This window comes from Asterias rubens, chromosome 5 (assembly GCF_902459465.1).
Source record: "Asterias rubens chromosome 5, eAstRub1.3, whole genome shotgun sequence".
Lineage (NCBI taxonomy): Eukaryota > Metazoa > Echinodermata > Asteroidea > Forcipulatida > Asteriidae > Asterias > Asterias rubens.
Window position 1 is genome coordinate 9,240,363 of NC_047066.1, and position 12,732 is coordinate 9,253,094.

The 12,732-nt window shown below is 38.7% G+C and overlaps 1 protein-coding gene across 1 annotated transcript; it reads right to left on the reverse strand.

Annotated features, from left to right (window-relative positions):
- Window positions 1-29: 29 nt before the first annotated feature.
- LOC117290521 (MAP kinase-activated protein kinase 5-like) lies at window positions 30-12,559 on the reverse strand. The gene is made up of 12 exons (XM_033771947.1): window positions 12,456-12,559; window positions 10,567-10,785; window positions 9,109-9,246; window positions 6,379-6,468; window positions 5,811-5,906; window positions 5,445-5,525; window positions 4,928-5,115; window positions 3,905-4,025; window positions 3,186-3,310; window positions 2,193-2,311; window positions 1,593-1,697; window positions 30-618 (listed from the first exon to the last, which is right to left on the reverse strand). Exons 1-12 carry the CDS (start codon window positions 12,540-12,542, stop codon window positions 524-526), a joined length of 1,464 nt encoding a protein of 487 aa, XP_033627838.1. The 5' UTR covers window positions 12,543-12,559; the 3' UTR covers window positions 30-523.
- Window positions 12,560-12,732: the final 173 nt, after the last annotated feature.

The window sequence follows — 12,732 nt, forward strand, 5'->3', positions numbered from 1 at the left end:
GGCCAAAAAGTCTGACTCAGGCTTATGCTGCACTGAATAATTTTTTTCCACACAACTCTGGAAAACACTGAGTAGTGCTTATAAAAATCGGTGTGATGGTAAAACCAAATAATGTTCTTTATGCCCAATGCAAATTAAACATCAATTCTTCTGAGTTACAAAGAAATGTTTAAAGTCTCCTGTGTTTCCATTACTTGCACATCTACATGTAGTATGAAAATCACAAATTTATGTTAAACAATGAATAAGATTAACCGTGACACATATTTATCAAATATTAATTACATTTCTATTTGTACTTGAGGGTTTGAATTTTAAACAAGATTCTCTTTTGTATGAGATTGAGTGAAAAGACTGCAGGAAAATTTCTTAAAATTTTGCATAAATAATTATGAACAAGATTTATACATACATACATACATGTATACAACCATGAGTCTGTTGGAAGTCACATCATGATGCACTGTAAGGGAGGGACGAGTTCTTCTGTCGCCAACTCAGCTCCATAGCCATTGTTATGTAGTTACTTTAAGGGATGACTTCTATTCCTTTCTTCTACCATCCTGCTGAATGCCAGAGCCAACTTGGAATAATCCACAGGGGACGAAAATGACTTCCCTGCAATGAGATTCACACACAATAATCACAAATTGGGAAAACAAAAAACAAAAAATCCTTGAGATTCAGGGGGTGAGAGTCACTGAGCAAGTTTTGGTGGCTGAGAAGAGTCGACTAGACTTAAAGGGAAGGTATGCTTGGTAAATCACTCTGAAAATCAATGGCAATAAAAACGTTTTGTTAGAAGCATACAGCAGTGTTTGATAGTATAAAGCATTTTGAGAAACACTCCTTTTTTTTTTCTTTTTTTTTAATTTGTATGCAAGTCGCCAGACACACAAGGCCTGAAGGTCACTTCAAGGTGTTGGCTACAATTATTTTTTTCCAGGGGCCGTTGCCACCTACTCCAAGGGCTGAAACAGGGTAACCACTTTCACAGTCTATACGGATTTAGGCTTGGGTATCATCCATCAGAAGCCTGGCTGGTAGAGCAGAAAGCACTACCTCCCCTTATTTTAAGTAGGAAGTGTCACAACCGGGATTCGAACCCACACTCTGCTGATCAAACACAAGAGCTTGAATCCGGTGCTCTTTATAGCCACTCGGCCATGACACGCCCCAAATGCCCCAAATTTGAATCTGGAGAAGTGTTACCACATTTTGCTTCTCAGACTGTGTAAATCCTTTAAAGATAATTCTTCCTGTGTGGAATTATTCACTCCAGATTTTCGGCGATATCTTAAAACACAACCAAATGAAATTTTTAGATGGTAGTCTTATTGTGTACATCTACATTTCTATAGGATTGAAACAAGCAAACAATTCCAAAAACCAAAGGTTTACTTCGCCTTTAACCATAGTTGAACTACATGTAGGTGTCAGCCACTCATTGAGAAGAATGTAGGCCCTATACTTTCCAAGTTTCCGCTGCCAAACTCGGTAATTCTTTAATGAAGCTTTTGCTGTTATGGCAATTTTTAAAACGAGTCCCAACGTTCAAGTGCCGCAAGATTTGTACAGTCTACTAGTCTTACCGTTCCATTGGAATGCCTGCAGTGTGTGCCTCAGTGTGTTACACTCACTGTTGTACTCAAGTGCTCTTTGAATTAACTCACAAACACTCGACTCCGAAACAACCCCTGGTAATAGAAAGAAAGTATAATAGATGTGTGTAATCAAAGTGTTTATCATTGAACTTGTGATCTAGGATCTCAGGCAGAGTTCAGAAACAGTTCTTTCCTGAACTTGGTTTAAAAAGTTGCTTTTGCGCAGTATGCAGCCAATCAAACCAAGAACAAAGGGGCGAACCTCTTCTCTTTTTTGAGCGCTGGGTTCTTTCATGTGCATTACACAAAAACGAGACCAACAGCTTTACATGTACGTCCCATCCATCCGAGGGATGCAGCAATAACAGAATAAGGATTGAGTGTCTTGGTTATTAAGGACCGGGTTCACGATCAGGACTCGAACCCACACTCTGCTGAACAGAAACACCACAGCTTGAGTCCGGTGCTCTTATCCACTTGGCCATAACCGCCACTTGGATATCTTGGTTTCATTACCATAAAGGCTGAAAATAAAACAATCAAAAAATGTTTTTAAAATAAAGCAAAATGAAAGGGTTGACAAATTACCTTGGGGAGGAAGAATACAATGCGCAACGACGTCCCTGAGTTTAGTTACAGCATCAGTCTCCTTCCTCAGCTTAGCTTCAGGCTGTCCTTCTGTCACCCTGTTATCCAAAGACTTACATCTGAAAGGTAAATCATTCAAACTGAGTATGGAATAACAACATGCATAAAGCAAGACAGTTCTCTAAAGAACAAAATCAACCTGGCAAGTATAGATACACACATGGTGTTACTGCAAACCAAATGATGCTACATGTACCTCCTCATGCAATATGCCTCAAATCTCATAAATGCTGGTTTTAAGATATGACTGACTGAAATTCTTATTGAGGTGTGACACGTTAGCTCACACACAACCTCATTCCCCACGCACGTGTGCACTATTCCCCATCGTGTAATAGAGATCAATGGGTACGATCTTGCAGCAATGCACTAGCGTAAAAATACTCATCCGGCCAGCCAGCGGGGGATCAGAGGGCACGCAACAATCATTACGTCGAGACACGTACATTGTTCGAGTAAATTCGCCGCTATTATTCAACACTGGGTTCTAAAATTAAAAGTGTTTTTTCTTTTCTGTTACAAAAAATTATTTGGACATTTTTCTTAATCTTTATTTTGCCACTTAATAGCTCATTCGTTGTTTGCATGTATTGTACGATTTAATAAAAATATGTTGGGCGGCTTGTTTAGCGTGTTTTATTGAGTATTATCGTAGCATCGTAGTCACGGCTCGAAATCGTATTTGCTACGCCCAAATCGTGTATGTTGGTATCTCTGTTAGAGGATAAATTGATTCAAAAGATAAACTTACCTACGTGTATGATCAAACAGATTATTTTTTGCAAATTATTAATGGAACACAATGCCAAAAGTGTACCAAATGAACTTCTTGTCAAGATGTAAAGGTCCCATACTTCAAAACGTAGCTCCACATACCTGAAGAAACATAATAATGTTTGAGCGCTTTATTAAGACACTACTACAACTACCTACCTGAGCCGTTTTCTGATGATGGGGTTGTTTGCCTTAGCCACAGGCTTCAATATGACCTTTCTCAGAGGCAGACGCATTGACGTCAGTTGCTCAGAATGGACCCTCAATGCTTCCTCCATTAAATTCTGACAAATAACAAACATATTTTGGACAAAACATGTAGTTGGTTGCATTACATTCTCAACAATATAATAACAAGAAAATCTTATAAAGTGTACATGTATCTACCAATAACATGAATAAGGTACTCAGACAGTATAACAGACAGAGACATTGTAAGACAGCTTTTTGACATTATTGAGACCAGATAAATTTTGAAATTATGAGACCAGATTTTATGTAGCACTTTGTAAGGGTTTACAAGGTGCTGCGTGCATTCAGCAGCCATTGCCAGACACACCGGGGCAAACCCCTTCTCTTAACGATAAGTGTTACTGGGTTCTGTTATGTGCATTGCACTCCAAATGGGACCTATGGCTTTACGTTCTATCAAAAGGGCAAAGCAATAAAGGTTTAGTGTCATGCTTAAGGACAAAATTGTCACGGCCGGGACTGGAACCCAAACTCCGCTGATTTGAAACACCTGAACTTGAGTCCAGAACTCTTAACTGCTCGGCCACGACACGCCATCAGTAACCCATTTTAAAAGTTCTTTGTGTGTCTAAGGTAATATTTGGTACATGAGTGAAACATTTCATGAAATTAATTGAAAGTTGTACCTTGTCCAGCATGATAGCAGGTGAACTAAGTTCAATATTTGATGATCTATTTTCTTGTAGCCATGGGTGATCCATGAGTTCACTGACTGTCATCCGCTCCATTGGGTCCACTTGCAATAACCTGCATCAAACCCAAAAATTCAAAAGTGGAAAACAAGCTTAGTCGACGAATTTTGTAGTATACTGTGGATGATATGTATTAGCAGGCCTGATACTTCACAGAGCGATTACCTCCGTGCCCCCGCTGCCCTTGAAGGCCTGATACTTCACAGAGCGATTACCTCCGTGCCCCCGCTGCCCTTGAAGGCCTGATACTTCACAGAGCGATTACCTCCGTGCCCCCGCTGCCCTTGAAGGCCTGATACTTCACAGAGCGATTACCTCCGTGCCCCCGCTGCCCTTGAAGGCCTGATACTTCACAGAGCGATTACCTCCGTGCCCCCGCTGCCCTTGAAGTGCTCCAATAGAAATTTACAATTTCCTCATTACATGCCCTTTACCGAGGTAAAAAATCCCTCGGTGTCATTGCCCTTTCAAAAACGAAGCATACAGCCCTGTATAAGGTAAAGCGCCTTTACTACTCCAGTTTATTGGCTCAAAGGCACTGGACAGGACACTGTTGGTAGTTACTCAAAATAATAGTTAGCATAACAAATTACTTGGTAACTATAATGGAAAGCTGTTGATAGTATAAAACATTCTGAGTAACGGCTCCCTCTGAAGTAACGCAGATTTTTGAGAAAGGGGTAATTTCTCACTAAAATATTAAAAGACTTCAGGCCTAAAGACTTTTTTTATTTGAAGCATCTGAAAGTTTTCACAGATTTGTTATTTTATGCAATACTCCCTGTATGTTGGGATACACCAAGTGAGAATACCGGTCTTTGAACATTAACAACTGTGTCCAGTGCCTTTAATACTCATCTGTGTAAGGGTAAAAACAATGGATGCAAAGCTGCATTTTTTATGAGTAAACCATGGAATCAATTTCTCTGAAGCAGTATCGAGTTTGCAGCATTTTACCTGGAGACAACGTCCTTAGCTTGGTCAGATATCTGTGACCATTCTTCAGATGGGAATTCATACTGGCCAGCCATGATGCGATGACACATCTCACGAGATATCTTCCTGTTGGGGGTCTCGGGGTAGAATGGTGGGTAGCCACAGAGCATAATGTAGATGATTACACCCAGAGACCAAATGTCACAACTCTGGAATTAGAGGCAAAAGCATTAAACTTACTTGGTAACAAGTATTGGGAGAGCTGTTGATATTAAAAAACATTGTACAAAACAGCTCCCTCTGAAGTAATGTAGTTTTTGAGAAGGAAGTAATTTTCCACGAAAATATTTGAATTGGATTTCGAGACCTCAGAATTTGATTTTGAAGATTCAAAATCAAGCTTCTGAAAGCACACAACTTGGTGTGACATGGGCGATTTTTTCTTTCATTATTATCTCAAAACTTCAAACTGTGAGAAGACTGGTCTTTGACAATTATCAATAGCGTCCACTGTCTTAATGTCTTATCTTAGGTTTACCTTGTCATATGTATAAGGACCTGGGGATGTTGGAATGATTCCCTTCTGCTGCCTTTTCTGTCTCCTCTGAGCTTCCAAAACCTTTAAAAAAAAGACAATATAAAAATAAATGTTTCCCCCCAAAAATACTTGCATTCAAATTTTAGTTTGCAGTTTGTATTTATAACAATGCTATGGGTCTAGTTTTATTTCCAAGAATTTTGTTAAAACGATCTGATTTTATAGGAAAGTCTTCATTCACAAATGTCATTCTCAGTTATACAAAATAATGTTGTTGTCTGGTAACCTTCTGATAGTAAGCAACAAACTTGTTGTGCTTTTTGTTCTTTAGCAGCTCCATGACATTGGTTCCCTTCTCATTCTCACCTGTGGTGCAACGTAGTACGGTGTAAAATGGGGTGTTGTTAACGATCCGTCGTCAACCTTAGCAAAGCCAAAGTCAGACAGCTTCACTGGGGAATTCTAAAAGAAAACGTTGAAAACAATAAAAATGTTAATAAAAGAAACATATGCTATAAGTCCAGTACACTCAAATGTTTTATGACTTATCCAAGTCTTAGGTTTGATTTCATTACCTAGCATAGAGCAAGATCTTTAATTTGCTCTATGATTATAGGAAGTTTGGCTGTTGAAGTGCAGCCCAAAATCCTTCCATTTCCTCTAATCCTTTGTCACTCCACACCTCCACCCGCATTTTGCCCTGATTTAATTGTATTTTTGTAATCAATGTTTTAACGAGGGAGATTGGCTGTTGCCAGCTTGGCGTTTATAACCCCTTGCGGGAGTTTGCCGAGGTTCCCTTAACGGGAAGATCAGCTAAAAGCAAAAACAAACAAAACAAACTTTTACAATTTGTTCTTTTATATGTTAAGTTGAATTCCTTCCCCACCTCCCTTAACTGCTTGATTGAAGTCACGACCAATTTGTTCCTTACCTCAGAGTTGTCTTTGAGAAGTAAATTTTCTGGCTTTAAATCTCGATGGGCAATGTTCAACGAATGGCACCTATGGATGGCACTGGCAATCTAAAAAAGGACATGAAAAATAGAAATGCTTTAAAGGGAAGGTACACGTTTGGTAATTGTCAAAGACTAGTCTTCTCACTTGGTGTATCTCAACATATGCATAAAATAAAGAGCCTGTGAAAATTTGAGCTAAATTGGTCATCGAAGTTGCGAGAAAATGATGAGAAAAAAAAAACACCCTTGTTGGACAAATTTGTGTGCTTTCTAATAGGAATAAAAGAGTCTTTTATTATTTTAGTGAGAAATTACCTCTTTCTCAAACTCTATGCTATTTCAGAGGGAGCCGTCTCTCACAATGTTTTATACTACCAACAGCTCTCCAATGCTCGTTACCAAGTCAGTTTTTAAGTTAATATTTGTTTTGTTACCAAACGTGTACCTTCCCTTTAAAAAACTTGAGTTTCACACTTTCTAATTCCAGGCTTGGAATTACACTACACAGATGACAGAGACCAGGGGGGCCATGATCTCTGTTGCCCCTGGTCTTGGCCTTGCACTATTGCACTAGTATTGGTATTGCACTACAACATGTCACCAATGACAAGGGGTAGTTGATTGACCCCCCCCAAAAAGAAGTTGTCGAGATCCCAATCATCTCCAGACTATCAGAGACAGACAAACAATGTTGCATTTTATAGAAAAGTTTGCGGTAACACCATGCAATACAGCATACAGCATCAGAGTCCAGCATTCTCCAGAAGACGATCAGAGCATACTGATCGAAACGTCGAGTTAATCCAACGGTTCTTTTCAGAACCACCCCAACTCATTTAGAGATTGTTATTACATGGTGTTACCGCAAACTTTTCTATATCTTACTTCCACCATGCAAAGTTTCAAATCCTACTAATGTTGCATTTTATTTGTTCTTTGTGGTTTTTCAATGGCATTATTGCACAAGTTTTGTGTATTTTTTTATTTTGAAACTTCATGTATCAAAATTCACTTAAAAAAAAAAAAAAAAAAAAGTGAAAATTTGGCCGATTCAACTTTGACTTTGACAAAACTGAAAGTAAATGGTTCAGTTGAAATATAACCTACATTACGTGTGTTTTAAAATAAAAACCAACATGACTATCTATTATTAATTTATACTACAAGGAAGCAAGACATTAAGCCAAGACAACCTGACGCCCATTATTCCTTCCCAAGAAACTCATCTCACCTGGAGGCTGTGTATTATTAGGTCTACATTAAGCCTTCCCTTCATGTCTTATAACCCAACCCCCTTTCCTCACCCATCCCTCCTCATTTCATCACATCATAAATCATGTCTCAGACTTTCAAGAAAACTTTGGAAAGAACCCCTGGGCTCTCTCCATAGATCGTCTCCAATTCCGTCCTGGTCTCTTATCATCAACCTTCCCTCTTAAACCCTGACCCCCCCTCCCTGTCAGTAAATTTAACAAGTCCTTCCTGAGTATAGGGTTGCATTACGGTTGCAAAGGGAAGTAGGGAGATTAACTGAATCGCAGACTTGTTAATGGTGGGAAACAATCAGAGGGGTGCTTTCAAACAAAAAAACTTTAGTTACAGGTGCAAAAACTTTTCCACCCAAACTGGTAACCCAAAACTGCTGCTGTTGTCCAGAACAGAATATCAACTGGGTAAATTGTTGGCATATTTGAAAGAAGTTATGGAACAAAAAGGAAAATTTTTCAACAACAGGTATGATACATGTATTTGTCTCTCAGAAAAAAGTACGACAAAGTCGGACAAGGGCTGGCCTTTATGCACAAATTGTATCTAGGCTTTTAGTTTGCACACTATTTTATAACCATTTTGCTGACATTTCTGAGGCCCCAAAAATCAGGAATCAGACTAAAGTAGGACGCTTTACATGCCTACTTTACAATAAAGACAATCTCAGAAACCCTTCACCCTTACCCCGCCCTGTGTGTCACCTATCTGACTGCAGGTCCATCCTTAGTTTTGTTTTAGCAGACGTAACCAAACTGCTGTTGGTTGAATTGGCCATTGGTTTTAATCACAGGCCAATGACCGAAACAGCTATTAGTTACGACCCCACCCCCCCCCCCAAAAAAAAGGTACCCCTTTTATAAGCATAATTATCAGAACCCCTACCCCTTCACCCTTCCTGTGTCCCTGTGTTTTACCTGCTCAACTGTGTCTCCCTCCATCTATAACCATAATCAAGAGCCCCCCTTCCCCGCCCTGTGTGTCACCCATCTGACTGCATATCCATCATTGGTTGCGTTTTGGCAGTCATAACCAACAACTGTTTCGGTTGACTTGGCCATTAGTTTTAATCACAGGCCAATAACCGAAACAGAGTGGTTACGACTGCCAAAACGTACCCCTTTTATAAGCATAATTCAGAACCCCTACTCCCTTCCCCCACCCTGTGTGCTACCTGTTCAACTGTGTATCCCTCCATCTACAACCATAATCAAGAACCCCCTACCCTTTCCCCCGCCCTGTGTGTCACCTATCTGACTGCATATTCATCCTTGGTTACGTTTTGGCAGTCATAACCAATAACTGTTTCCCCTGAACTAGTAGCCATTGGTTAATCACTGGCTAATGACCGAAAAAGGGATTGGTTACAACTGCTAAAATACCCCCCTTTTATAACCATAATCCAGACCCCTACCCCGTTCCCCCACCCTATGTGTTCACCTGTATGGCATATCTGATGGCTCGTGACTCAGTGAATCCTTTCTGTTGACTGATGCGATCGAACAGCTCCCCACCATCCATAAGCTCCATCACCATCAAGAGCCTTGGGCAGGGCTGAGTCTCACCTGGGAATTGCACCTAAAATTAAGGTCCGACAATTATCAATCACAATAAATCAGTCTCTGCAGAGGAATTTACCTGCAAGAACCACTTTACTGATTACTAAAAATAAGTGTTTTTCTTCTATTTCGAGGGACAAAAGTGAAGCAGTTACTAAGTGATTAGGGCCTACCATGTATAGCACTGAAAGTGCAAGTGTTGATTACGGATTAAATCCATCATTTTACAAAGGCACTGAGGTTAAATAATGGAAACATGCATTAAAAATACATATGCTGTACTGAATTCACAGCCGATTATAGGTCTTTTTAACCTCAATCAGGGCGCTGTTTTGGTTTGTGACGTCATGTGCAACCTTGGGGTTTATTACATATTAAAGACACTGGACACTATTGGTAATTGTCAAAGACTAGTCTTCTCACTTGGTGTATCTCAGCATATAAAATAACAGCCTGTGAAAAATTTAGCTCAATTGGTCGTCGAAGTTGCGAGATAAAAATGAAAGAAAAAACACTCTTGTCACACGAAGTTGTGTGCTTTCAGATGCTTGATTTTGAGACCTCAAAATGAAATTCCGAGGTCTCGAAATTAAGTTTGTGGAAAAAAATTTGTTTTCTCAAAAACTACCTTATTTCAGAGAAAGCCATTTCTCACAATGTTTTATACTATCAACAGCTCCCCATTACTCGTTGCCAAGTAAGGTTTTATGATAATAATTATTTTGAGTAGTTACCAATAGTGTCCACTGCCTTTAAGAAAAACTAGATTGTTATACTGTTATTGTACAGTTGTATATGAGGAACCTGACAATTTATGTCAACTTTTCTTTTCATCTCACTGGAAGAAAATTTCATCTCATAGAAGCCTAAAAAAACTTCGGCAAACAAATATCGATTTGTAATCCTCTTGGTGAACCAGTTTGTATTCCAGGAAATGACATATTGAAATAGTAAAATGCTAAGCCACAATTGGAAGAGGAAAATGACTTAGTAAATTTGAATCATTTTGGGTTGAACAAAGAAAAATGGACTACTGTGTAGAGCAGGATTTGCATCGGCTTCTGATTGGCACCAGAAAAAAATGATAAACAAAATAGGGAGACTGCCAAACAGTTGGATGAGTGCCGGCATACTAATCCAGAGGTGGTACAAATGCTGCTCGAGTAATTTGTTCTGCATCAAATCAAAAATTAATTCATTAACATTTAGGCCCTACCAAGTCAGTTTCCCCAAGTGGTTTATTACTTGAAATGTAAAAATTCTATAACTATAATTTTAGAGAACTTTAGAGCACTTCCAGTTGTGTTTGGTCTTAGGGGGAGATGTAAAAATGTCTTACTTCATTTGCATAGACATCATAAAGTGTCACAATAGCTGGATGCCTGCTACAACGGCAGTGAAGATGGATCTCTGTTCTGGAGGCAGCTTTATCCGGCAGAATCTTCAAGGCGTACCTTTCATTGGTTCCATTCTTCTTGCATGGCCACACCGGTCCGTTAACCCCCGTCCCCAACTTCTGATTCCAGTTGATGGTGTAGTCATCTACGATGGATGTGGTCTGAAGATTAAAAACAAATAAAGAAGAAAGGGTTCAATATTTATCTTCTAAATGAACAAACACTCAAATTTGCAAACAAACTGTTTAAAACCATGTGACAATCGATTAATTATCCTGTAAATAAATTCACAAAAAAATTGTGCATTCCATCTTTCGTTGGGTTCTGAGATCAACACCCGTTGCTTCCTGTGTTGCTTTATATTTGTGAGTGTTTTATAAATTCTAATAACACCTGACTGATTTCTTGCAGCCCACCCCCCCCCCCCCAAAAAAAAAAAAAAAAAAAAAACTAATTAAAAAAAACGTTCTAACCCTCTTTACTATCGAAACCTTTAATTCAACACAAATACAATTGTATTTATTTCAGCACAGTTTTCAAGTAAAAAGTGAAATTTGTTTTCACAGCATGTGCACTAAAAAAAGCACACAAGTATAAATAATGAAACGACAAATTATCAAAAAATTACAAATTATGTACAATATCTTATAGTTTTAAAACAATATTAATAAATACCTCAGACAGTTTCGCTATTCCTATTGGTGGAGAGCGCGTCACATGGGTGTGTATAAACCTTTGTTTATGACCGGTAAAAAGTGTTAATTCATGGGTGTGACACGCGACCTTGCACCTGATCTTAAAAGACAGTTTCTTCATTCCTATTGGTCAAGCGCAACGGCTGAAACAGTTGTGCCACATCACGCGATACGCGATTTACCTCGACTTCGTCTCGGTAAATTATCAAGAACCAGGCCTCATTGGGATTAAACCACTAGTTGAAAACCTCTTCACCACACATTGATTCCCTTAATATGTAAACAAATGTAAAGTATTACTTTTTTCAGCCACTCCCATAGCTCATAAATAACCTCTATTCTAAGTTTTTTTGTTACACTTCTTTTAAGCAGATCTTCTCGTTGATTAAGTCTAACTCTAAATGTGCAAAACACCGCTTTCTTCAATTTTTTGGTCGATGATCATAAATCAACCTTAAAATACAACACTAAGTCTAGAGAACCAGCATTAAAAGGGGTGGCCGGATGTGCAAACTCTAGCCGTACATTAATTAACCTCCTGAAATGGGGGTATTTAGGGGTCCTGTGTTCAGTTAGTTGCCTCCTTTCCTAATGATTTTTCTTGGTACCTCAACTCAATCAAGAAAAGACCATGCAAAGAAAAAGAAATAAGCTGTTATTTATCATGCAGACCTTTTGTTTCATCTAAGATAACGACTATGATGATCCGATTATATATTCATATTCAATACAGTTGCCTAGAGCTAGACCAAGTAACTGGGGCGCTGTATTCCTTTTTCCTTTTTTCAAAATTTTGACATTATCAGTCAATACTACATTATCGGTCATACTATGACCGATAATGTTCAAATTTCGAAAAAAGGAATACAGCGCCCCAGTAACTGTGTCTAAAAATTGCCTGGATAAATTAATATTGCAATTGACGAATTGTAAATGTAAATATTTTGTTTATTATAATTAAAATTTAATTGAACAAATAAAGTGGAAAAGTTTCCGTATGGCGCCACCACTTTTTCATTCGAAATAAAATAATATAGTATCTAATTTACCTGATTGATATAATGTATCCCTTTTTGTAAAAATGAGTGAAAAAGTGGTGGCGCCATACGGAAAGTTATCCAATAAAGTTTACACACTTTTATCTTAGGCAAAACATTGTTGGTAGTTATCTCATTGACATTGACATTGCTTGATGTCTCTGCTTGCTCATTACTTTGCTCCATTGCACCATTTCTTCTTCAATGACAATCACCTGATGCAACCCCACTGACTCTTTCGTCTTCTTCTGTTTTGTTGACCTCTTCTGTTTTGGGTCAAAGTTCAATTAAATACCCTCACTGGTCACGCTTCAGCAGCGTACATTCATAGTGCATGATTTGCAGGGTACCATCCGTAACAAACAAAATGGCAGCT